Source organism: Microtus pennsylvanicus, chromosome 12 (assembly GCF_037038515.1).
Source record: "Microtus pennsylvanicus isolate mMicPen1 chromosome 12, mMicPen1.hap1, whole genome shotgun sequence".
Taxonomy (NCBI): Eukaryota; Metazoa; Chordata; class Mammalia; order Rodentia; family Cricetidae; genus Microtus; species Microtus pennsylvanicus.
This window is the reverse complement of record NC_134590.1, coordinates 66442700-66469351: the sequence shown is the minus strand read 5'-3', so window position 1 is coordinate 66469351 and position 26652 is coordinate 66442700. Positions and strand designations below refer to the sequence as shown.

Sequence of the window (26652 nt, the reverse complement as noted above, 5' to 3'; positions counted from 1 at the left end):
CTGCTACTGTGCTTGCTGGGAGCTTATTTTTTGCTTGCCCGAGGCATGAGTGTGTTTACGGACAAAAGTTTAATCAAGGAGCTTGCAGTCCTGCGGGGCTTGTAGGACTTTTGGCAGATACAAGATGGAAAGGGTCCTTGTCCTGGTGGGGCAGGAGCTGAAGTCAAGGGACAGACGGTGGTGGTCATCTGGAGAGCGGCTCTAGTCAGTATGTCTCCGAGGGTATGCCCACACCGAAAGCGCTGTGGGGAACAGTGAGTGTCCCCATCATGGTCTTGACCTCTTTGTTCATATTCTCACTCCTCCCTCTCCTCAACTGAACATTGGGAGCTCAGCCCAGTGCTCTGCCGTGTATCTCTGCATCTGCTTCCATCAGTTGCTGAATGAAGGTTCTATGATGACATTTAAGATAGTCATCAATCTGACTACAGCGCAAGGCCAGTTCAGGCACCCTCTCCTCTATTGCTTAGGGTCTTAGCTGGGGTCATCCTTGTGGATGCCTGGGTCCTGAGCTAATGGGAGCCCATCAACTCCGGTCTGACAGTGAGGGGACCAGCGTAGGACCAAACATGGCTTTCTGAATGTGGGTGACAGTTGTTTGACTGGGAAAGAATGTGGGGCCACTGGCAGTGAGACCAGGATTTATCCCTACTGCATGTTCTGGCTTTTGGAACCCATTCCTTTGCTCAGCCTAGATATAGTGGGGAGGGCCTTGGTCCTGCTTCAAAGCAATGTGCTAGACTTTCTTGACTCCCCATGGGAAGCCTTACTCTTTCTGAGGATTGTAGAGGGGGGTGTAGAGGGAGTGGGATGAAGGGAGGGAGTGGGAACTGGATTTGGCATGGTAAAATGAGAAGAGATAGTTGTTTTTTTTTTTTAAAAAATAAATTTTTAAATAAAAGAAGCTAGCTATGATGGCGCACACCTCTAATCCTAATGGTAAGAAGGATTAGGCAGTAGGATTAAAAATTTAAAGCCAGTCTGGGCTACTTAGGGAGAATCTCCTCTAAAATCAGGAAATGAAGCTAAGCATGGTGACCCCTGTAATCATGGCACCTGGGAGCTAGGCACGGTGACACACACCTGTAATCATGGCACCTGGGAGCTAGGCATGGTGACCCCTGTAATCATGACACCTGGGAGCTAGGCATGGTGGCACACACCTGTAATCATGACACCTGGGAGCTAGGCATGGTGGCACATGTAATCATGACACCTGGGAGCTAGGCATGGTGGCACATGTAATCATGACACCTGGGAGCTAGGCATGGTGACACACACCTGTAATCATGACACCTGGGAGCTAGGCATGGTGGCACATGTAATCATGACACCTGGGAGCTAGGCATGGTGGCACATGTAATCATGACACCTGGGAGCTAGGCACGGTGACACACACCTGTAATCATGGCACCTGGGAGCTAGGCATGGTGGCACATGTAATCATGACACCTGGGAGCTAGGCACGGTGACACACACCTGTAATCATGGCACCTGGGAGCTAGGCATGGTGACCCCTGTAATCATGGCACCTGGGAGCTAGGCATGGTGGCACACGTAATCATGGCACCTGGGAGCTAGGCATGGTGGCACATGTAATCATGACACCTGGGAGCTAGGCACGGTGACACACACCTGTAATCATGGCACCTGGGAGCTAGGCACGGTGACACACACCTGTAATCATGACACCTGGGAGCTAGGCATGGTGACCCCTGTAATCATGGCACCTGGGAGCTAGGCACGGTGACACACACCTGTAATCATGACACCTGGGAGCTAGGCATGGTGGCACATGTAATCATGGCACCTGGGAGCTAGGCACGGTGACACACACCTGTAATCATGGCACCTGGGAGCTAGGCACGGTGACACACACCTGTAATCATGACACCTGGGAGCTAGGCATGGTGACCCCTGTAATCATGGCACCTGGGAGCTAGGCACGGTGACACACACCTGTAATCATGACACCTGGGAGCTAGGCATGGTGGCACATGTAATCATGGCACCTGGGAGCTAGGCACGGTGACACACACCTGTAATCATGACACCTGGGAGCTAGGCATGGTGGCACATGTAATCATGGCACCTGGGAGCTAGGCACGGTGACACACACCTGTAATCATGACACCTGGGAGCTAGGCATGGTGACCCCTGTAATCATGACACCTGGGAGCTAGGCATGGTGGCACACACCTGTAATCATGACACCTGGGAGCTAGGCATGGTGGCACATGTAATCATGACACCTGGGAGCTAGGCACAGTGACACACACCTGTAATCATGGCACCTGGGAGCTAGGCATGGTGGCACATGTAATCATGACACCTGGGAGCTAGGCACGGTGACACACACCTGTAATCATGGCACCTGGGAGCTAGGCATGGTGGCACACACCTGTAATCATGGCACCTGGTAGGTGAATACAGGAGGACCACAAATTCAAATTCTTGACCACACAGTGAGTGCTAGGTCAGTGTAGGCTCTATGAGACATCACCCCCCCACACAAGAAGAGGAAGGAGGAGGAGGAGGAGGAAGAGAAAGAAAAAGACAGACTGGTGCTGCTTTGGGTCCGTGTTTTACAAAAATACTCAAGTGGCATTTTGCATTCTCACCTGGAACAGAAAGATAAAGGGCTGCAAAGGGTTTGTCCCCTGCTGGATGCTAGCCTTCCTGCCAGGTGGACATGCAAACAGTCCCTGTTTGGATTTGGTCCTTGCTTGGGTTTGGTCATGAACTGAAGAACAGAGGGAGGACCATGAGTAAGTCACTTCATCCCTCTGCCTTGGTTTCCCCAGCAGAAAAGCAGGGAGGGGTCTTTTCACCCATCCACTTGGCTGTTCCTGGGACCAGAGGAGGATGCCTGATTGCCCACCTGTTAGAACCATATGGTCCCAGTTTGCAATGGTAAAACCAAAACAAGACATATGTGGGGTGCTTAGGATATGCAGGAATGGATGCTTGTGTGTGTGTGCGTGTGTGTGTGTGTGAGCACTCACTAAACACAAGTTAACTGCCGTGACTGCCTCTTTTAGAGCAATGCACTGGGCACTTCACACTGGAATCCACTCTCTTCAGGAACTTCCATCTGTGCCACTGTCTTGGACTGCAAACCCCCACTCCTGTATCCTGCAGGAGGCTCTTACCCTCCCGCGCCCCCATACCTGAGCAAGTTGCAGGTCCCTGGGACTCTTAAGGAAGTTGCCTGAGCAAAAAATCCCATGTGCACACAGCAGAGCCAGGCAGCCTCCCTGCTGGGGGCTGGCCAGAGAGACCCGTCTGGTTTGGATTGCCGGCGCCTCTCATTCCCTGCCTCAACCCACAGCCCATGTCCAAACAGCCAGGCTGGTGCCTTATTTGGGTCTTGTCTCCCCCCAGGATGACACTTCATGGCCTTAAAAGGCAGGCACAGGGGGCTGAGGAGGGCAGTTAGCGCTGTCGGCTGGAGAGCCCTCCAGCTGCGCCTTCCGCCTTGGCTTGGCCAGTCTGTCCCTCCAGCTGTGTGGAAACCCAGGCCCAAGAAACCAGACCAGCCAGGCTGAATAATCCTCCAGAGTGTGGAGTGGGTAGACTCCTGGAATGGGCAGCCAGCCTCTCCCTGGCTTTCATTTAAAACATACCACTTCGGTCTTGTCTTACTAAGTGGGGTATGGAGAGCAAGCATAGCAACCGTGCAATCATTTATTGAACATCTACTGTGTACCTGAGCCCTGTATATGAACGGTAGACCCTTTGCACGCATCACTCTCTCCTGGCCTTGCCGAATAAGAAGAGAGGCCTCGCTGCTGAGTTTTACAGATGGGAGCAAAGAGCAGGTCAGAGACTGCAGATCACTCAGGAACTGGGAGCTGGGCTTGTCTGTTAGCTTTACCCTCTCAGCTCTGTCATATACTGGGTCCCTGGGGAAACCTTCAGCTTATGTGTGGCCCTCACAGAGGGCCAGCCCCTCTCACCAGCCATCCACCTTGTTAGGTCCTGCCTCCTTATTGCCGTGTGACCCAAGGAAGTTACCCAGCTCCCTGTGCTTCTCTGTGAGTGAAGGGGAGCAGAGATCGTTGCTGGAGCAACAACAGCATGATGTGCCTTCTAATGGAGCAAGGCTAGCTCAGGTCAGCAAACTCTTAGCCCACTGTCCCTCCATTGCAGGCTCCCCTGGCTTCCTGGAGCCTACGTGGTCAGGCAGCAGCATGCGACGGATGGCAATGCGGCCCACAGCGTTCTCAGGTGGGTCTGGGGCAGCCTCGTGGGGACTTCTGGGGTGGAGGAGACCAGGGTGGACCCAGGGGAGTGTGGTGATTGTCCCTGGAAGTCTACTGGGTCCAGCAGTAGAGGATCAAGGGTAACACTACTTTACCTCATCCCCCGGAAAGAGAGCCTTGAGGCGGACGGTGTTCCTAGAGGGGAGTCTGAATTGGGCCAGCCACCCTGAGTCTTGTGACCCTGGCTTTTGTAGTTACGCCCAACTCATCAGTTTCCTCTCTGTACTGGGGAGCCTGAGGCTTCAGCCAGATGCTTCCAAGCTTCATAGCTGCCCACGACGCCCAGAAGACCTTGTTCAGTCTACTCCCCTGAGCAGGACACGGAGGATCAAGTGGTACCTTGCCCTGTCCAAGGTGCCATAGCCAGGAGTGGGCAGCACCGGGCCTGGCTGCTCTGAGCTGTGTGGGTTACTGTATTGGACACTCACTGCACCTTGTCAAAAACTCAGGTGCCTCCTGTTTGGCATTTGTGTAACACACGGGGCCATGGTGAAGACCAGAGTAGCCAGTTTGTACAGGCTTCATTTATTTATTTATTATTTTTATTATTATTATTTTTTTTGGTTTTTTGAGACAGGGTTTCTCTGTAGCTTTGGAGCCTGTCCTGGAACTAGCTCTTGTAGACCAGGCTGGCCTCGAACTCACAGAGATCCACCTGCCTCTGCCTCCCGAGTGCTGGGATTAAAGGCGTGTGCCACCACTGCCCGGCTACAGGCTTCATTTAAAAAACCAATGGACAGAGAAGCTGGAGTGTGGTTCTGTGACAGCCAGACAGTGCTACCTGTGAGGCCAGTAGCATCCGTTTGTGGTCTGTTGATCCCCAGAGCCCAGGTCCCACCCTACCCAGTAGGAAACAACAGGATTTCCTGCCTATGGCTTTGGAGTTGGACATTTGGATGCTGAGACCACCAGACTGGGCCCCAGAGCCTGTGCTGGGAGAATTGTTCCATTCTGAAGGCTTCTCGAATAGAAAGAACCCCAAGGGTGTGTAGTCCACCTGGGCCTACAGTGACTCTGCAGCCCAGCCCTACACTGCTTCTCTGTAGATTAGGGTTGTTAGGTACCTGTCTCCCCTAAGGGCAAGGCCCCTAAGGGGACCTAGACCTCTCGCCTTAGCCCAGCCTTCCCCTCCCCACAGGTTGTCTCAACTGCAGCAAAGTTTCTGAGCTGACCGAGAGACTGAAGGTGCTGGAGGCCAAGGTGAGTGAGCAGCCTCCCTCTTGCCCTGGGCCTTGGAGACCTTGGCCTTCCTCACTCCTTCCTGTACCCCCTGCCCATCCGCTGAGCTTCCACCCTTGGGCAGACTGCTTTCCAGAAGTCATGGCCCTGTCCTGCCTGATGTCCCTCCAGCTCTTTGCCCTCTGCTCCTCAATTGCCCTCGTCATGAAGCTACTGCCCGGTGCTATAGCCTGGCATACCGTCCCTCCGGGAGGCCCAGTTCCAGGCAGATAAATCAAGGCATGTCCCCAAGCACAATGACAGCCTCTCCTGCCTCTCACCTTTGTCCTTTATCCTGCCCCTCCACACCATATACATAAATGAAAATGCCCATTACATATCTCAAGTTAGCTCAAGAAGGGTTTTAAGGTTACAAAATGAAGACAGTAAGTAAACACAGGGTCAGGAAAACTCAGAAATCTAGAATACGTGCCAGAAAACCGTTTGCAGAGACTGCCTGAGTCCCAGAGAGAAACCCGGCAGCTTCTGAGACAGGATCTTACCCTGTAGCCCTGGCTGGCCTGGAACTCACTGTATAGACCAGGCTGGCCTTCTATTAGAGACCCACCTATCTTTTTAATGTGTTTGTTTATTGTGTGTATGTGGGGTTGTCTCCATCCAACCTGTGGGTCCATCAAGTCAGTGGCAGGACTTTACTGAGTCGCTTTGCCAGGCCTTTGGGGGTCATTTTCTTTAAGCAACACAGGGTATTGCTGTGTGGTGCAGGCTGGTCTTGAACTATAGATCCTACTGTCTCTACCTCCTTAGTAACTGGGCTTACAGCTGTAAGCTGCCAACTTTTTAGAGAACTATTTTATTTATTTGTGTTTAGTGGGCATGTCAGAGTGCTGTTTGTGCGTGTGTGTGTGTGGAGGGCAAAGGACAATTTGGGGGTGCTGTTTTCTTCTACTGTGTGGGTCCTGGGAATTGAACTTAGGTTATTAGGATTGGCTGTAAGAACTTTTCCCAGCTGAACCATTTCACTGCTCCTAAGCTACCACTTTTTTTAAAAATTTATTTATTTTTTTATTTCATGTATATTGGTATTCTGCCTGCATGTCTATGCGAGGGCGTTGGATCTTCTGAAACAGGAGTTACAGATAGGTGTGAGCTGCCATGTGGGTGCTGGGAATTGAACCTGGGTCCTCTGGAAGAGCAGCCAGTGCTCTTAACCACTGATCCATTTCTCCAGCCCTTTCCTTGGTTTTTCAAGACAGGGTTTCTCTGTGTAACCCTAACTGTCCTGGAACTCACTCTGTAGACCAGGCTGGCCGTGAACTCGCAGAGCTCCGCTTGCCTCTGCCTCGCGAGTGCTGGCATTAAAGGTGTGCGCCACCACTGCCCGGCAGCTACCACGTTTTAATCATCTTATTCTTCCAGGGTTTCTGGACGTGCATGGATACACGCTGTTTTTTCTCTGTTATGGCCCTCCTCTGGGAACTTGTCCTGATCAGATGCAGAGAAGTTTAGTAAAGTGTTAGCTGTCATAGGGAAATCTGGAAGCCATCTCACAGCAGGAGGAGCAGTTACATAACTGAGGACAGACCACCGCCAGTGGTCATCTCTTCTTGTCCTGACCAAGGGTCAGGAGCTTGGCATATCTGCAGAATCTTCTTTGTCCTAGGCCCTAATGTTGGTCGGGGGCGGGGGTCAGTCCCTCCCAGTTTCCCCTGCAAAATCTCAATGGTACAGCACTTGCTTGGCATGCGGGAGGCGGTATGTCAGTCTTCAGCATGCACACGCGCGTGCGCGCACACACACATGCACACAGCATACTTTTATGGCCAGCAGATCCCATGATCACAGAGCTCAATGTGGGTGGCAGAAGCAGGACAGAATGACTGTTCCCCGGGGCATATTATGAAGTGTGACACTTCTGATGACATTCTCGACCCCTGTGAGCCCAAGGTCTCCACTCACAGCTGGATTCTGCTGGCTCCTTGGGCCTCCTGACCCCCACAGCCAAGGCTGGACTGTCCCTCGTGAGCTCCTGAGCCCACCCCATCTCTGTCTTCCTCCACAGGTAGCTGTTCTGAGTGTCACAGAGCGGACGGTGTCCTCAATCCCAGCTACCCCTAAGGACTCTGCCCTGCTTTGGGGTTCCCCAGCTGCCCAGGGCAGCCCTGGAGATGGAGACCTGCAGGGTAAGGAGTAAAGCAGGGTATATACCCCCATGTGATAGTTTAGGTGGAGAAAATGCCCCTCTGACCCTCAGGGCACTGGTTTTCCCAGCTCTCCAGTGGCCATGACTGGAAGCCCTTGGGGATTCCTGACCGCTGGAGTCTGGGAAGCAAACAGTTCCAGTTAAGGGAGGGGGACCTGGGATCTTCCCTCCCAGGCCCAGCAGGGATGCTGACCCCTGCCTAACTGCTCAGCCCAAGGTTTACTAGGATCTGTGGGAATGGGAGGGGTGCATATCTACCTCAAGATAGTAGGATCTGTCTGAGGGACCAGGATGGGGTCGGGTCAAAAGCACCACAGAGCTGCTTCATGGTCTTTCCAGACAGAGTTGATCCTTGGGAGCTGCCTGGGCCCAAGGGAGACACTGACAGTCAGGACCCAGTGAGGATGAGAGGCCCACCAGGTGAGTGCCCATGGGGCTGCCTCCCAAGCTTCTTTTTGTATTGTATTGGTTGGTTGATTGGAGATTTGGGTTTTTTGTTGTTGTTGTTGTTGTTGTTATTTGTTGTTGTTTTTGTGGTTTAAGACAGGGTCTCATTATGCCCTTTGGCTGGCCTGGAGCTTGCTATGTAGACCAGGCTGGACTTGAACTCAGAAATCCACCTTTCTTGGCCTCCCAAGTGGTAGGATTAAAGGCGTGTGCCCCCACGGCTGACTCTCTTCAACTTACATAGGCATCCCTCCTGCTGGGGGACTAGAGGATGCTTTCATTGGCATCGTCAAAGTGGACAGGCCTGGTCCTCTTTTTTTATGTTTTATTTATTCATTCATTAGCTAATGGGCATATGATTTCTAGTTTTGACTGCTCTACATAATACTACTATGAGCATTGAGGATACATTTTTCTTGTGAACAACAAAAATTGTTCTGTTCTCCTGGGTATACCCAGCACTGAAATTGCAGTGTCCTCTGGAAACTTCCAGTCAGGCCCGGTCCTCTTCCCTGGCACCTGCTCAGCAGCCCTGCAGTGGTACCTGTTCGTTCCTGGGCTGTGAAACTGTCTTGGTCCACTTGACTCATGTACCCTGCTCAGCAGACCCTGAACTGGGTACTGGGTGGAACTGGCTCAGTCTTTGCCTCCAGGATGGAGGATAGCTAGGCAGATGAGAAACGACAGTGCCCGGCCCCTTTGACCAGGGTTCTTTGGAGGACACTGGGAGGTCTGGAAGGCCTCCAGGAGGGAGCCCAGGACAGACTGACTGAGACAGAGGGCGCAATGCTGTATTCGTTTGTCCCTGTAACAGATGAACGACAAGGGCAGACCCCACTACCCCCGACATCTTTATCCCGCCTCCCATATGCCCATCCATTCCTGTTCTTAACTGTAGGTCCACAGGGACCCCCAGGGCGTCCTGGCCAGACAGGAGCTGCAGGCATCCCTGGAGAGATGGGCCCTCCAGGACCTCCTGGACCTCCTGGGCCCCCAGGCCCCCCAGCCCCTGTTGGACCACCCCACACCCATATCTCCCTGAATGGTAAGTCCCCCTGGGGTCCCGGGGGGTTGAGATGGGGTAACCGAATCTGAAGCAGCCATAACCCTGGTACTGTGGGCATCGATCCTGTGTCACCTGCATGCTGGACTTGCCCAGTTGTCACCCTGCTTAGCAGGTACTGCCAATCTCTGTTCACCAAGGAAGGACACTGAGGCCGGGGAGGAATCGCATGCCATGTTCACACACTGGGGAGATGGGGAGTGGTTTCAGACCCACCTGCTCAGAACCTGGCATTAGGCCCTCCCCATGCCTCAGAGCTGGCTGCAGTTCAGCCCCTCAAAGTGCCGGGCAGCTCCAGGCCTAACTCAAGACTCAAACTCTGAGCTCCCAATGTCACAGCCCTGGGCCTGTTGCACAGGGTGGCTCCAGCCCCTCCCCAACTGAATACCAGCATGGATCCCAGGCATCTCCTGCAGGTAGCCTGGCCTGATCTACCCGCATGCTGCCAGAGGTTGGAGCAAGGGAGTGCACTGTGGCAATTTCAACTCCATCTTCCTCCTCTTCCTCCTCCTCCTCCTCCTCCTCCTCTTCCTCCTCCTCCTCCTCCTCCTCCTCCTCCTCCTCCTCCTCCTCCTCCTCCTCCTCCTCCTCCTCTTCTTCCTGGAACTTACTCTGTAGACCAGGAAGGCCTAGAACTCACAGAGATCCACACCACCCAGCTCCATCTTTGGGGAATGACTGGGTACCATTCCTTGTTCGTTCTCTCACTTCATCATTCTCATCTCACCTTCTTTGTCTTTGCTCCTAGCCTCAGTGTCCTTGTTTCTTTCGTGTGTAGGCAACAATGCCAGGCTTCTGGGACCCCATGATCCTCAATGCACAGAAGCCCGAAACACAGTAGACAGTTGGCAAAAGGCAGCTTCCACTCTCTCTCTTTCATTCAGCATGGAACTGTACGGGGCCAGCGAAGGAGAGAGGCATTCTTTATACTTATTATGTATACAATATTCCGTCTGCATGTATGCCTGCAGGCCAGAAGAGGACACCAGACCTCATTACAGATGGTTGTGAGTCACCATGTCATTGCCGAGAATTGAACTCAGGACCTTTGGAAGAGCAGGCCATGCTCTTAACCACTGAGCCATCTCTCCAGCCCAGAGAGAGGCATTCTTAATGTCGCTAACCAGACTGTGGTAGGGTTAGAACCCAGGCTCCCTTCCTCTCTGTACCTGGCAGCAGGTACTGGTGGCCCTGTCTGTGTGCAGGCTGTCCTGTAGGGCAGTCAGAGCCAATGTGGCAGAACTGACAGGCGATGGCTGATGGCCTACTCCCCCAGCTCCGCTCACTTGCTGTCTTTCCCCCTCCAGGAGATCCATTACTGTCTAACACCTTCACTGAGACTGGCAGCCACTGGCCCCAAGGACCCACTGGACCCCCAGGCCCTCCAGGTCCCCCAGGGCCCATGGGTAAGTTGAATCCAGGCTGGGGTAAGGGTAGGGGTTGGTAGAAAGGAGCAGGGCTGTGGTTATTGGGAAACTCCTTAGTCTTGTGGTCCATTCTGTTCCTGAAGACATCCTGCTTTATTCAGGTCCTCCCGGACTTCCTGGCCCCACGGGTGCCCCTGGGAGTCCTGGACACATGGTAAGTCTTTATCCAGGTTCTATCATCCATGCGTAACTCCATTCTCCCGTCTGTTCATCCAGCCGTTCAGTGCGTACTTTGATATGCAAAGTGCTTGCCATAAATCTTCTTAACTCAGTTCACCCAACAAGAAGCACTATTATCCCTGGAGGCGGGGGATTCTTCAGGCTGCAGCCGGCCCATGGGGTGGGGATGTCTGACCTGCCTGCTGTGTACTGGGCCTGCTATGAGGCCTGGGCCAAGCTGGGGCTTCCCTTCCCATTTCCTCTGTCCCCATCTCCTGTCTATATACCTACCCCAGCACGAGACTGAGGCCCTGTCTTATTGTTCAGGGAACCCCGGGCTCTTCTGGACCCAAAGGACCCTCTGGCCACCCAGGAGAGAAAGGCGAGAAAGTGAGTACACCAGTGACCTCAGTGGGGGAATCTGGGGAGGCTGTGGGGTCCTAGGTGATAGCTGCCATCAGCTAACTTAATTCTGTTCCCCCTCTTATATAGGGACTGCCTGGGGAACCTGGCCCCCAAGGTTTAATGGGGTTGCCGGTAAGTGATGCACTCTCCCCCTACCCATCCCTCCAGAATCCCATCATCCCAGGCTCCTGAACCCGGAGCACCTGACTCTCCTGTGTGATTCAGAGCTCCTTCCATCGTTGCTGCCTATTGCTGGGACCCATCATCTACCCTTTTCAATCTGTCTGTCTGTGGCTCTATATCCATTTCTTTCTCTGCGTGACTCTTTGGCCCTGTATTTCTTTCTCTCTCTTCTCTTTTCTTTCCTTTTTTCTGCGTTCTCTTTTTCTTTTTTGGCTTTTTGAGACAGGGTTTTTTTTTGTTTTGTAACAGCTCTAGCTGTCATAGAACTTGCTTTGTAGACCAGGCTAGCCTCAAACTCAGAGATCCGCCTACCTCTGCCTCCTAGTATTGGGATTAAAGGCATGAGCCACCACCACCTGGCTTATATTTCTCTTTCCTTTTCCATCTCTGAATGTAGATTTGTCTATTTCTCTCCTTAATATAGCCAATTTTTGCTTTATGTGTTTTGAATCTTTGTCGTTAAGCAGATACATGTTTAGGATTTCAGCGCTGCCTTTGCCTTTGTGGAATTGATACTTACATCTCTAGAACACTCACCCTGAGTTCTGTTCTGTTGTCTGTTAGAGTCACCACACCAATGCTGGAATACTTGCTGTCTCTGCATGTTGGTGCCAATGTATTCAAAGTACATCTCTTGTAGATAACACGAGGCTTGCAGTTTCCAGAATCTGCCATTTAGTTCATTGATGTTTTCGTCATCTGCACAATTATCGACAGAGTTCTGTTTAGGTCACCATCCACAGCTGGTATCTGTTTATCTGCTCTTCTATTCTGCTCCTCTCCTCGTCTTCTTTTGCAGTTAGTCACTGCTCTGCTTCTGAGCCTCCCTCAGGAGAGAGTACTTTGGGGGTTGTTGCTCCCACTGATAGCTCTGCAGCGAGCCCTGTTTCTGTTGGTTTGATCACAGCTGCTAAGAACAACACTGTCCTTCCTTCACCGCGTTTTACATGAATTACATAATGCCTCAGTATCACACCAACTGGGAGTGTGCGTCCCACACGGATGTAGGTGCTCTAAGTGTGCGCGGTCCTGGTCTCATCCTCTTCCTGTGCTGTCACCGCTCTGTGCTCTTCCACATTCGCTATAAGCCCCACAACACTTTTTGAGAGTGCTGAGAATTGACCCCAGGGCATTGAGCAGCTTCGTTAGTGGGTATCTATGAAGCTACAAACATCCTCACGCCCATGTCATTGGCATCGTCGTCGTCATCATCGCTTTAAAGTCAGTTAGCATTAAAAAATAAAAATAAGATAGCCAGGCAGTGATGGCACACACCTTTAATCCCAGCACTCAGGAGGCAGAGGAAGAAGCAGGTGGATCTCTGTGAGTTCGAGGCCAGCCTTGGTCTACAGAGCGAGTTCCAGGACAAGGCTACACAGAGAACTCTTGTCTTGAAAAAAAAAAGATACAAATTTAAACACTGCACATTCTGCAGCTATGGTTTGAAAAATTATGGTTTGAAAATATTACAAAAAAACCCCTCAAAATCCTGAACCCATATTGACCATGTACAGATTTTTAAAATCATTATTCATTTTTTCTGGTTCCTGGAGATCAAATTCAGAGCCATGCACATGCTATGCAAGCAACCTTTTCACTGAGCTACATCCCGAGCCATCTTTTTTATTAAGATTTATATTTATCTTTGTGTATATGCGTGTGAGCGTTTAACACTGCTGGTGGTGGGGTCCTTGGAGGCCAGAAGAGGATGTCCTATGTCCTGGAGATGGAGGTGGTCTGAGCCACCCAACATGGGTACAGAGACCTGAACCTGGGTCCTCTGGAAGAGTAGCAAGTGCTCTTAGCCACCGAACCATCTCTCCAGCCCCTACTCTACCCCCATTTTGAGACAGGGTCTGACTAAATTGCTCATGCAAGCCAAGGTTGAAGAGCTTGCGATCTTACTGCCTCAGCACTTTGAGTAGCCGGGATTCCTCACCAGGCTCAGGGGTACTAGTTCTTAAGCGGTACAATGGCAAGCGTACGGCTGATGATACAGTATACAATACGTTGGTATAAAGAATCTAGAGGCAGATGAACTCTTCTCTCCACCTGCAGGTGGCATACAAGACTAAGCCATTCACTGAGGGATTTGAATGCCTGTGGGTTTTGGTACCCACAGGAGAATGAATTCCATGTGAATGCAGAGGGATGGCTGTAGTCTTTTCGGTTTTCTGATGCTATTTCATTTCTAATGCTGTACCTTTCTGTGGATCCAGAGTTCTGTCTGTCCTAGTTAGCTTCCTGTTGCTGTGATACACGTCATAACCAAAGCAGCCTGGAGAAGAGAGAAGGTTCGTTTGGCTTACAGGTTACGGTCCGTCATTGAGGAAAGCCGGGGTGCAAGCTGAAGACAGGAGCTAGAGCAGAGGGCATGACGGGAATATGACCTGCTGGCTTGGTTGCACTGGGACGTGCTCAAGCCAGCTTTCTTATATAACCCAGAGCACTTGCTCAGGGGTGGCACTGCCTGCGGTGGACTGGGCCCTGTTAGCCGTCAGAATGCCCCACAGACATGCCAATCTGATGCAGGCACGCTGAAGATGAAAACCAAACCATATACCACTGATAGCATTTCCTGTTAGCCTAAAGAACATCCTTTAGCTTTTCTAAACTTAGCTAAAACTATTTTTAGGGGATGGGTGTGTTGCTCAGTGTTAGAGCTCTTGTCTGGCTCTGAGTTCAAACCATTGCAATAACTAGCTAACTAGTTAATTAATTGATAATAAATGAGAAAGCTAGGCGTGCTGGCAAATACGTATATTCCCAACGTATGGGAGGATGAGGCCAAATGTTCAAGAGAACAGCTTGGTCTATATAGTAAGTTCCAGGCCAGCCTAGGCTACAAACTCTGCCTTAAAAAAACAAGTAGGTGGGGCTGGAGAGTTGGCTCAGAGGTTAAGAGTATTGACTGTTCTTCCAGAGGACCTGAGTTCAATTCCCAGCCCCCACATGACAGCTCACAACTGTCTGTAACTCCAGTTCCAAGGGACCTGACACCATCACACAGACACCAATACATAAAAAAAAAAATCTTTAAAAACCAGTTAGAAAAGCAAACAAGCCTGGGATTGGGGTATGCGGGAGACAGAAGCAGACAAATTTTTGTGAGTTCAAAGCCAGACTGGTCTACCAGAGCTAGTTCCAGGACAAGCCCCAAAGCTTCAGAGGAACCCTATCTCAAAAAAACCAAAAAAAGGGGGAAAAAAAAGCAAACAGGAACTGGAGAGATGGCTCAATGGTTACGAGCACTGGCTGCTTTTCCAAAGGACTCAGGTTCAATTCCCAGTACCCACACGGCAGCTCACAACTGTCTGTCACTTCTGGTGCCCTCACACAGATACACATGCAGGCAAAACACCAAAGAACATAAAATAAAAATAAAAGTAAGAATAAGCAAACAAACAAACAAAAAACTGAGACTGGGGAGATAATGGCTCAGTGGTTAGGAGCACCTGCTGTTTGCTGTCGGTCTTACATAGGCTCTGGACTTGGTTCCCAGGGTCACTTGGTGGCTCACAACTATGCAGTGCCAACTCCTGGGCTCCATGGGCACTGCATGGGCATGGTGCACATACATACACGCGGGGAAAGCATTCATCAACAAGAATTTTAAAAACCACCGGGCAGTGGTGGTGCATACCTTTAATCCCAGCAGTCAGGACCGGGCAGTGGTGGTGCATACCTTTAATCCCAGCAGTCAGGAGGTAGAGACAGAGGCAGACAAATCTCTGTGAGTTCAAGGCCAACCTGGGCTACAGAGGGAGTTCCAGGACAGGCTCCAAAGCCACAGAGAAATCTTGTCTCAAAAAACCAAAAAAAAAAAAAAATCAATCAATAGTAAGATACTTTACAGGCTTTACAGGGTCTCTCTATATCTGGCTGTCCTGGAACTCATTATGTAGACAAGGCTGTCTTTGAACTCGTAGACATGTAGACATCCACCTACTTTTCCCTCCGGAGTTCTGAGATTAAAGGCATGCACCACTATGCCCGGTTAAGGTACTCTTTATTGTTGTTTTATTGTAAAAGACATTTTTGCTGGATATAAAATTGTCATCTTGTACCATTTTAAAGGTAATGATTGCTCTATGACCTTCTTGCTTATATAGTTTCTCACAATAAATTAGTTGTCGCTATTCTTCTCACTCTCTTCCTCCCCCACCCTCTGTGTATGTGTGTGTGTGTGACCCTTTTGCTTTTAACATTTCTCTTTAGCCTTAGTTTTCAGTAGATATGGCAGTGATGTGGCTAGGTGTGGTATGGTGTGGTATTCTTGTGTCTCACCTGCTCTGGGTTCCTTAAGATTCCTGGATCTGTGCAGTTTTGTCTTTGCTCACCATTTCTTCTGGTCATCTGTAAACAGGTATAGTAACAATGTACATGGGGATTGTGTGGGGCTCTCTGTACCTTCATGGGCAGCAGAGCCACAAGCCACAGGAGGCAAAAAGGCAGCTCCGTGCAGCAGTAGCCGGTGCCGGTTCACATCCTGGGAGTTGCTTATTTGGGGTGTATTGAAACACTGCACAGCCTGGTGAAAACTATTCTGGGGGTGGCGAACTCAATCCCATGTCCACAGCAAAGCTTACAAAGGAAGCTAAATACACACATGACTACATAGAAACCCTTTGTGAAGTACACTTGACACCTTCCGTAAAGTAGGTTCTATAGATTGACTGAAAACACAAGTCTATGAAAGCGGACCTGGAAAAGAGTCTGGTGCCAGAAGGTCTCAGCCACACAGACTTCTCAGAGGTCACCAGGCTAGACAGCAGGTCTGCTCCGGCCCTCTGGGTGGGAAATGGCTTTTACACTCCTTCCCTTGAAGGAACAACTCTGAGCTAACATTCCAGGTTCCCCTATTGCACATCTGTGAGCACCAAGACCTCTATGCCTCCTACAGGATTTGGGAGTTAATTAATAAAATTAACACAAATGTTATATAATAGCCTTGGGTTCAGTGGAAAGTGCAGAGAGCTCTAACCCCACACATACGTACACACCCTCTCCTCTGTTGACAGCCCCTCTATGACACTGGACGGACCTGCACTAACAAGGATCTCATTCTTTCTTAGATTTGTTCACTCTGAGGGTTTGAAAGCTGTAACAGGCATAACATCCAAGTACTGCCAGACAGTACAATAAAGTTTTATTGCTCTAGAAACTCTCTATGCATTGTCTGTCCATCCTTCCTTCCTACCTGACTACCGACCTCCTCTGATCTTTTTACCCTCTCCATAGTTTTGCCTCTTCTAGACTGTCCTGTATTAGACTCTTCTAGTATATAACCTTTTCCTGTGGCTTCTTTCACTCACTAATACGGATTTCAGTCTTTTCATGTTTTCCTGTGACTTCTCAGTGTTGAATAACACTGTTGTCTAGGTGTATTAATTTGTTCATCCATTTGCACACTGAAGGATGCTTTGGTTGTCTCCAGGGTTTGGAAATTATGAACAATGCTGTATGAACACCCACAGGCAGGTTTTTGTGGGGGCACAAAGTTTTCAGCTCATTTGGGTAAAAGACCGATGAGCATAATTGCTGGACCATAGAGATTAGTTTTTAACAAATTGCCAGGGTTACACTTGGGATGCAGCTCAGTTGGTAGAATGCTTGCCCAGCAGACACAAGGCTCTCAGGTTCCATCTCTAGCACCACATGAATTAGGCGTGGTTGTGCACACCTGCAATCCCTGCATTCAGGAGTTGGAGGCAGGAGGATCAGAAGTTCAAGATCATCCCCAGCTTCAGATTTCAAGGCCAGCATGGAATACACAAAACCCTGCCAAAAAAATCAGAGAAACTGCCAATGTGTCTTTCAGGGTAGCTGTGCCCTACTGCCTTCTGTTGAGTTGTGGTTCTGCTGCTGTGAGGAGACACTGGGACCGAGACAACTTAAAAGACATTTTAATTTTTAATCTTGTGTGTATTGTGTGTGTGCGTATGATGGAGGCCAGAGGTCAATATCAGGCGCCTTCTATTGCTTTCCATTTCATTTGTTCATTCATTCATTTGTTCGGTTTTGAGACAAAGTCCCTCACTGAACCAGAGCTCGCCTAACGGGCAAACCTCAGGATCTTCCTGTTCCTGCGCTCCAGTTCTAGGAGCAGGTCAAGCCACATGCCCAGCCTGCCATGTGGTGCTGGAAGTCTAAACGCAGCAAGCACTTTATTGGATCCTTTTTTAAAAAATTAGATTTCCTTATTTTATGTGTATGAGTGATTTTCCTGCGTTTATATGTATGTGCGCCACCCCTGGTTCCTGCGGAGGTCAGGGGAGGTCACTGGGTCCACAGGAACTGGAGTTACAGATGGCGGTGAGCCACCATGTGGGTGCTGGGAATCCAGCCTCAGAGTCCTCTAGAAGAGCAACAAGTGATCATAACTGCTGAGCTAACTCTCCAGCCCCATCTGGCCTCTTAAGATTTATTTTTATTATGTCTTTCTATTTAATGTGAGTATCTGCTTGACTGTTTAGTCTGTGAGATTTGTTGAGTTTTGGTTTGTTTTTTTTTTTTTTTGAGACAGGGTTTCTCTGTGTGCTCCACCACTGCCTGACAATAAACGTTTTTGGTTTTGTTTTTTTTATAGCACCCAGGACCACCAGACTGGCACTGCCCATAGTGAGAAGATGTGGGTCCTCCCACATCAATCACTAGTTAAGGGTTTGCCTCCAGGTCGATCCGACGGGATCATTTTCTCAGCTGAGGTTCACTCTTCCCAAGTACCTCTAGCCTGTGTACCTCTAGCCTGTGTCAAGTTGACATAAAAACCAGCCAGCACATATACCACTGATGTAGCAAGGGGTAGCTGATAGTGTTGGGCTGATGTCTGCCGTATTTGCTACTATTTTCTAGTTGGTCGCCTATTGCTATTTTACTCTTACATATTCTTCTACCGTGTGTGTGTGTGTGTGTGTGTGTGTGTGTGTGTGTGTGTGTGTGTGCCTAGCCTTGTACACACCTAGTTTTGCACCTCAGCACTGGGAATCCACACTCAGCTTGCATGCTGGTGTAGCAGACACCTCACCGACTGAGCTGTCCCCGCAGCCCCACCTCTGCCTCTTCATCCTTTGCCACGGTTCTGCTTTTATTTGCATTAGATTATGCCAAATTTATCCCCGTCCTTTAAGTGTTGTTTCTTCGGTTTCTTGGGACATTTTTCTTCTGGACAACCTTCCATCTTGCTGAGGAACCATGCCTTCCTCTTCAGTGTGATCATCTGTCTCCGTGTGGCAGGGGAGTTAATGTATTGGCGGGGGCTGGGAGGAGCTCATGTATGGCTAGTCACATGAGCCAGTAGTCGGTACACTGTTCGCCTAGATGTGTTCACTGATCTTTCAGTTCAGCGTGACTGCCTTTTTAAAAGCATGTATAACTAAAATTTAACACTTTTTAAAGCTAGTGTCCTGGTGTCCAGCCCCACTGTTTGTCCTGGGCTCTTCCAACATTGTGTAATACCCCAGAAATGGCCCACGCTATTTCTGTAAGGTGACATCTTCCAGATGCCTGGAAAACATTGGGTTATGTATACCCCTGGGGGCCTGGGCAGCCTCACAGTGTCCTTAAGATGAACATAAAGATTGGAACCTCTTGATTTGCTTGGCTTTGTGGAGATTCTAGGTCGAGAGAGTAGGGAGCCATTTTCATGGGTCACCTAAGGCCACTGCAGAGGGAGGAAGCCCTTCATGCATGCAAGGCAAGCCTCTACTGCACCCCATTGTACCCCTTTGTGCTTTAAACTGAGGGCTTTATATGCCTGGGGGCTTGTTTGGTTTTGATTTAGAGAATCTCATGTAGTCCTGGCTGGCTGCCTGTAACTTGCTATTTGGACCAGGTTGACCCCCCCCAAACCCATAGAGATCCACCTGCCTCTGTCTCCTTGTTACACCACCCCATACACTATATGACTTTAGTCAGTAAGTTATATTTTTTAAGACAGTTTAGTTCATCACAGGCTGGTCTTGAACTCACTAAGTAGCTGAGTGTATTATTAGTCAGAGTGCTGTAGAGTTACAGAATTTATAGAATGAATACATATGGAGAGATCTTGATGAGTGCTGGAGAGATGGCTCAGAGGTTAAGAGCACTGGCTGCTCTTCCAGAGGACCTGGGTTCAATTCCCAGCAACCATATGTGTAATGAGATCTGGCGCCCTCTTCTGGCCTGCAGGCATAATGCAGGCAGAACACCGTATACATAATAAATAAATCTTAAAAAAAAAAAAAGATCTGGATTAGTAGTTGATCTTCCCACTAAAAATGATTTAATTAAGCAAAAACTCCCTCACAGGAGTGCCCAGCCAGTCTGGGGTTTGAGCTAATTTCAGTTGCAGTCAAGTTGACAACCAACTGTAGCCTTGAACTCCTACTATTCCTGCCTCTGCCTCCTGAGTCCCAGGGTTGGAGATGTGTGCTACTGCATCCCTCGGCAGCAGTCGGTTTTAAAGTAATCCCAACATTTCTGCCATCTGTGACTCTATTCTGATGTGTGTTCAGTGTCTTCGAACTGCTCCAGTGTGCCTTGTCTCTGTGTTGAGCAGTGGCCATGATGCTCTGAGTTAAAGAAACTGCGGTAAAGCTGGCCATGGCGCCGTACTCCTGTGACCCCGGCAGAGCATCAATGGTTTCATGCCAGCCTGGGCTACAGACAAACACAAACACATACACACAGACAAGTAGACAAACCAGAAACTGACAGACCGGTTTTAATAATGCAGTGGTTGTTGGGGGGAGCTGGAGTTTTTGTTGTGGTTTGCGATGTCTGTTCTGTCTTTAAGGTATTGGGCAGGGGGCTCTCTGACATGCCCTCAGTTGGGCCTTACCCTGTGTTCTGAGAACTAGGAGGACTTGGGAATGAATATCCCCCTTTCCCAGGCAGCTCAGACTTTCATGAAACTCTAGAGATTAGTTTCAGGAGGAATAGTTTCTCCGCGGCTGGAGAGATGACCCTGTGGTTAAGATCACTGGCTGCTCTTCCAGAGGACCCAGGTTCTATGGCAGCTCACAACCATCATAACTCAAGGATCCAGCTCCCTCTCTGGTCTCTTTCGGCACCAGGCATGCATTTGGCTCACAGACCTGCCTGTAGGCAGAACACCCATACACATAAAATGAATAATTTTTAAAAGTAGGTTTTCCTGTCAGGTGTGGTGGCACACTCCTTTAATCCGGCACTAGGGAGGCAAAGGCAGGTGGATCTCTGTGAGTTTGAGGCCAGCCTGGTCTACAAGAGCTAGTTCCAGGACAGGAACCAAAGCTACAGAGAAACCCTGTCTCAAAAAACAAATAAACAACAACAAAAAAGTGTATTTTGCTTTGTTTTGAAATCAAATTTGAAGGAAAACAATGTGTCGAGGGGAAATGGGAAATGTTCTTGGCCCACTGTCTTCTTTGCCTGGAACGGCAGTTACACACGGTGATGGCCTGGGGCCCAGACTGCGTTCTTGCAGAGCACATACCCGGCAGGAGGTCTCCCCGGCCCAGTGTTTAAAAGCTTTTTCCCTTGCGCTTCAGTTTAAGCCAGCTTTTCTTCAAAATTGGTTAATTTTTTTGTACAATCTTTCGTTAGCTCTATTAATGAATTTTAAATATTTTATCGCATTTATTTATTTTGTACGTGTGTACACACAGGAATGCCATGGCACAAGTGAAGATCAGAGGACAGCTTGCAATAGTTGATTCTCTCCTCTCAATCTGTGGTCCAGAGGGTTGAACTCAGATGTTCATGGTTAGCGGCAGTAGCATTAGCTGCTAAAGCGTCTCACTGGCCCCACGTCTCATGAGACTTCATTTTCAGGATTTCCTTTTTTGTTTATTTGTTTTTGTTTTTGTTTTGAGACAGGGTTTCTCTGTGTAGCCTTGGAGCCTGTCCTGGAACTCACTCTGTAGACCAGGCTGCCTTGAACTCACAGAGATCCACCTGCCTCTGTCTCCCTAGTGCTGGGATTAAAGGTGTGTGCCACCACTGCCCGACACCCTTTGATTTTTTATAAACAATTTATGTCTCTTCACATTCTCCATCTTGTCACATAGTATATCAATCCTAGTTGAGTTCTTGTTTTGTTTGTTTTTATATTATTTTTCTCATGAGACAGGATCTCTATTGTAGCTTAGATAGGTCTGGAATTCACTGTCTAACTCAGGCTGGCTTTGAACTCCTACCAGGCAATCCTTGTGCCTTAGCCTCCTAAAAGCTGGGATTACAGGCATGTACCACCATGTCTAGCCCAACTGATTCTTTTTTTTTTTTTAAGATTTATTTATTTATTATGTATACAACATTCCTTCCATGTATGCTTGCATGCCAGAAGAGGGCACCAGATCTCATTATAGACGGCTGTGAGGGGGCTGGAGAGATGGCTCAGAGGTTAAGAGCATTGCCTGCTCTTCCAAAGGTCCTGAGTTCAATTCTGAGTTCAATGGTTGCTCGCAACCATCTGTAATGAGGTCTCGTACCCTCTTCTGGCCTTCAGGCATGCACACAGACAGAATATTGTATACATAATAAATAAATAAATATTACCAAAAAAAAAAAAAAGATGGCTGTGAGCCACCATGTGGTTGCTAGGAATTGAACTCTGATGGGGAAACTCTGTCAATCAATCACATATAATTAAGGGCGTGGCGACCTGGACCTCAGGGAGAAAAAACGGGGAAGACTCAGGTGCGCTTGCTCTCTCTGCGCGGTGCCCGCCTAACAGATAGGACATCGGACCTCCCACTCTTGTAGCGTGAGTTTCCCCTTTTTAACCATTAAAATATAACTGTTATTCTTGAGCTGGCCTTGTTATTTATCGTACTCACCTAATTCGCAACAGAACCCAGGACCTCTGGAAGAGCAGTCAGTGCTCTTAACCTCTGAGCCATCTCTCCAGTCCCCCCAAATGATTCTTTTATAACATTTTTTTAGGGAACTGAAGAGATTGCTCAGTGGTTAAGTGTGCATAACTGCTCTTCCTGAGGACCCAAGTTCTATTCCCTGCACCTCTGTCAGGTGGTTCACAACTGCTTGCAACTCCAGCTCCAGGGGACCCAACACCCTCGTCTGGCCTCTGTTGGTGTACCACTCATGAGCACATATCTCTTTAAAAGTTTTGGTTGGGTGGTGGTGGTGCCTGCCTTTAATCCCAGCACTCGGGAGCTAGAGAAAGACGGATCTCTAGGACAGGCTCCAAAGCTATGGAGAAACCCTGTCTTGGAAAACAAAATAAATCTTTAAAAAAAAAATTTTAATTTATTTATTTTCTTTACTATTGTTATGTGTGTGTTTGATGGTGGGAGCATGTATGGAAAACAGGCCAGGTTTCAGGAGGCATCTCTCTCCCTCCCCTGTGGATTCCAGGAATCGAACCACTAGGCTCTCTGGTGCTCAGGTTTGCAGAATCATCCTGATCATCCAGATATCTGCCATAGATTTTTATTATTTTTTTAAATTTCATTTTATATGTATGAGTGTTTGCCTGCATGTATGTCTGTGCACCACATGTGTACCTGGTGCCTGCAGAGGTCAGCAGAGGGTGTTGGATCCCCTGGGACTAGAGTTACAGATGGTTGTGCTCCACCGTGGGAGTGCTGGGAATCAAACCCAGGTCCTGTGCGAGAGCAGCCAGTGCTCTCAAGCTCTGAGCCGGCTCTCCAGCCCGTCGTGGATATAGTAAATACCTGTCTTCTGCTGACAACACCAGTCAGCTATGGATCTGATTCTGTTGACTGGTTTCTCTCATAGATGTGCTTCCCGTTTCCTGTTCTCCACATAGCTAGTGACTCTCATATGTGTTATTGGACGGGAGTGGTAATGCCTGAAGAACTCCGTTCTGTTCTTGTGAGAAGTGCTGAGTGCCCATGGCTAAATTACAGACGTCACCTCACTCTTTCAGAAATTCAGTTTTATCACAGAAAATCCATTTTGGTTTTGTTCTTGGTCCTAGAAAGCTTCCCTAGCCCTGGCCTGTGTGCTCTAGTTTAAGGCCTGGGTTTTCTGCGATTTCACGGAAAATCACTGGTGTTTCCAAGCTCTGCCTCCGATGTGATGGGAGGTGAGGAAAGTCTGCTCAGGTCTGCCAGCCGTTTGCTCCCTGGGTGCCACGCTCCTCTCTCCCCCAAGGATCTAACCCACCTATGCTGGGAAGTTGCCCCTGTTGTCATTTGGAATTGTTCTGAGTTTTTCTCCCTCATGTCCCCCCACTCCCCTCTTCCTTGCTTCTGACTTTGACTCTCCTTTCAGGGAGAACCTGGCCCCAAAGGAGACCCTGGTGAGAAGAGTCACTGGGTAAGCTGCATCCCTGCACCTGCCTCCCCCTGCCTCCCCCTGCCTTCCCCTGCCTCTCCCTGCCATCCCCAGCCTCCCCTGCCTTCTCTGCCTCCTCCTGCCTCCCCCTGCCCTCCCCTGCCTCCCCCTGCTTACCCTGCCTCCCCCTGCCCTCCCCTGCCTCTCTCTGCCCTCTGCTGCCTCTCTTGCCCTCCCTTATCTCCCCCTGCCCTCCCCATCTTCCCCTCTTCTACCCTACCTCCTCCTGTCCTCCCATGCCCTGGGTACTCAGGAAAAAAATTCTGTCCCCAGTAGATCCTGGGATTGAGTGTGTCTAGTCACATACCTGCAGGAGCCCTGCTCCCACACCCCTCCTGGTACCCCCACTAGGCAGGACCAGCCCTCCCAGCGGCCCCCACCCATGCTCTCTGTCTCTGTCTTCACCCACCTACCCTCTGTAGCCTTTCCAAGCCCGGGAGGCTCTGCCTGTTTCTACTGGGCAGTTTCGGTGACCCAGACTGCATCTCCACTTCCAGGGTCCCCGTCAAAGGTTTTGGCTTTGTCCTGTTGTCTATGGAAGGAAGGGGAAAGAGAAGTCAGAATACACCCAAACAGAAAAGGACCTTAGGAAAGTCAGGAAACAAAAAAAGGGAAGCACAGGGGACAAAGGATTCATGGAACAAAGGACAGGGACCTAGAAACCAACATACACATAGAGACTCTAGGAAGTATGGGAAGGGAAACCTTGAAACCATTATATATGTGTTTGGCATAGTTAATGAGGTCATGAGACCTAACTGTTGTACCCAAAAGATCTGTAATAGGTACTATCACATACTTCAAGCAGTCCCCAAGGGAAACCTAGAAATTGTCATATGCACAGAGAACCGTGGAAAATGAGATGAGGCAGATCTAGACACTACCAGCTACAAAGCAAACTGTGAACAATAGAAAGGGAGGCCTAGAAACTGTCACATGCCTAGCAGGGATTGAGCAATGGAAAGAGAGACCCAGAAACTTACAATTTACACACTCATGTGAGGTCCTGGGAACCTTCAAGATCAGTGGAGATAAGGAACAGATTTGGGGCCCAAGAGTCTACTCTGCTAAAGACACATGAGCCTAGAACGAATCATGCCCTGATGCACAACCTGGCAGCCACTGCTGGCATGGGAGACATTTGGAAAATAGGCAGGGTCGAGTAAGCCAGCCTGGGTACTCTCGGAGGTGTCATTGCGCCTTCCTGTTGTTCCTGAGAGTGTGGCCAGCACCAGCCACAAGCCGTGTCTTCCCTGTTTGTGGTCATGGAGTCAGTGATGGATACAGCCGTGTAGTCCTCATCCTGCACGAGCTTGCCTCCGTGTAGCCCATGACTTGTGGGGGCCCTGCTACCTCTCCAAGATGCTTGCTCCCCCCCTCTCCACCCTCACTCTCCCATGTGAGCAACCTCTGCCTCCCGTCACTCTCCCAGAGACCCTGGGTGAGAAAATGGGCTTTTTTCACCCATCCCGGAAGGTACGGGGAAAATCCAGGTCACAGCAGAGCCAGGCTGAGCTACCTCTGCATGGGAACCTTGGGTTACCCCAGGTGAGACCTTGAACCTAGGACCACCTATGGGAAGGATTCCAAGAGGTAGCAGGACCCCTACCTGCCCGCCTTCCTTCTTTTACCCCCTGCATTTCTTCCTTTGCTTGCTGCCTGGGAAAGGCTTCGCTGGGCTGCAGATGCATGAGGCTTCTGGGCTGAGGGACCAGCTCTGTTGGAGGGAAGTAGGGATCCTAGTACAGTGGAAATAGCCTGTGGACACTCTACAGATACACTGCACCTACCAGCGCCCCCTAGGGGTAGTGCAGCTTTCTGAGCTATCTGCCAAGTTTAGCTGTGGCTCAGCAGTGTCACCAGGTGGTCACAGTCGTGTACTGCAAGAGCTGAGTGACTGGCCTGAGTTACTCTACCTAGTTAAGAGGGAAGCTCTTGTTCAGACAGGGAAACTGAGGCCCGGCTCTTCAGAGCAAACTGATGGCAAACTGGGGCCAGAACTGAAACAGGCTGAGACATGCAAATCCCCCGAGGGGGCCTGGGAACCCACTGCTTTTTCCCGAAACTTCTTTTCTGTATGCCAAGCTCAGGGCTGGACAGCGCAGATTCAGTCCCCAGGAGAAGTCACCATGAGCCGAGGTCACCAGTCACAGGACAAAAGGAATTTAGCTGTGTTTGGGACTATAGTGTATTGGCAATGAAGGGAACATAACCAGTCACAGGGTAGCTGAGAAGTAGGGGCAGTCTGTACAAAGGGCCTGGGGTCGGAGTGAGCCTGGGATGTCTGCAGAGTGACAGCTTGACAGGCAGCAAGTGACAGAGGCTAGAGGCTTTCAAAAACTAGGAGGCCGCATTAAAGAATTCAAACCTTGGTGGCCACTGGGACATTGTTTTAGTATTTCTGAACCCAGGCATGGTGGCTCACATTTGTAATCCTAGCATTCAGGTGACTGAGGCAGGAGGATGGCCACAAGGTGAACCTGGGCTACAGAGTGAGATACTCAAGGATCTCAAAAAAAATCATTTTAAAAAAAATTAAAGAATGAGAGGGGCCAGGCGATGGTGGCACACCCCTTTAATCCCAGCACTCGGGAGGCAGAGGCAGGCGGATCTCTGTGAGTTCGAGACCAGGCTGGTCTACAAAGGGAGTTCCAGGACAGGCTCCAAAGCCACAGAGAAACCCTGTCTCGAAAAACCAAAATAAATAAATAAATAAATAAATAAATAAGTAAGTAAGTAAGTAAATAAATAAAAGAAGTAGAGGGAATGGTATGGTCAGGTTTTTGTTTGCTAAGTATGTCTCTGAATGCCTGATAGATGGACTGGAGCCTTGAGAAAAGGACTCAAGCAGCCTGTTCAGAGACCAGTGGGAGCATGGACAGGCAGCAAGGCAGTGTGTGTGTGTGTGTGTGTGTGTGTGTGTGTGTGTGTGGTGCCTGTGTGTATACAAGTGTGTGGTTGTCAGCCAGGTGGTGGTGGTACACACCTTTAATCCTAGCACTTGGGAGACAGAGGCAGGAGGTGGATCTCAGTGTG

At 49.6% G+C, this 26652-nt stretch overlaps 1 protein-coding gene across 7 annotated transcripts in view; it reads left to right on the top strand.

Annotated features, from left to right (window-relative positions):
• Positions 1-26652, top strand: part of Emid1 (EMI domain containing 1) — a 50826-nt gene that overhangs the window by 14946 nt on the left and 9228 nt on the right. For 6 of the 7 annotated variants that reach the window (XM_075944209.1, XM_075944211.1, XM_075944207.1 and 3 more), the window contains 10 exons: positions 4153-4230; positions 5404-5465; positions 7507-7627; positions 7987-8067; positions 8993-9139; positions 10465-10563; positions 10686-10738; positions 11071-11133; positions 11236-11280; positions 23554-23598. In XM_075944209.1, coding sequence (XP_075800324.1) covers positions 4153-4230; positions 5404-5465; positions 7507-7627; positions 7987-8067; positions 8993-9139; positions 10465-10563; positions 10686-10738; positions 11071-11133; positions 11236-11280; positions 23554-23598 — 794 coding nt within the window. Of the gene's footprint in view, positions 1-4152; positions 4231-5403; positions 5466-7506; positions 7628-7986; positions 8068-8992; positions 9140-10464; positions 10564-10685; positions 10739-11070; positions 11134-11235; positions 11281-13550; positions 13819-23553; positions 23599-26652 lie in introns of those variants that run through there. The other variant, XM_075944212.1, reaches the window with a different exon arrangement.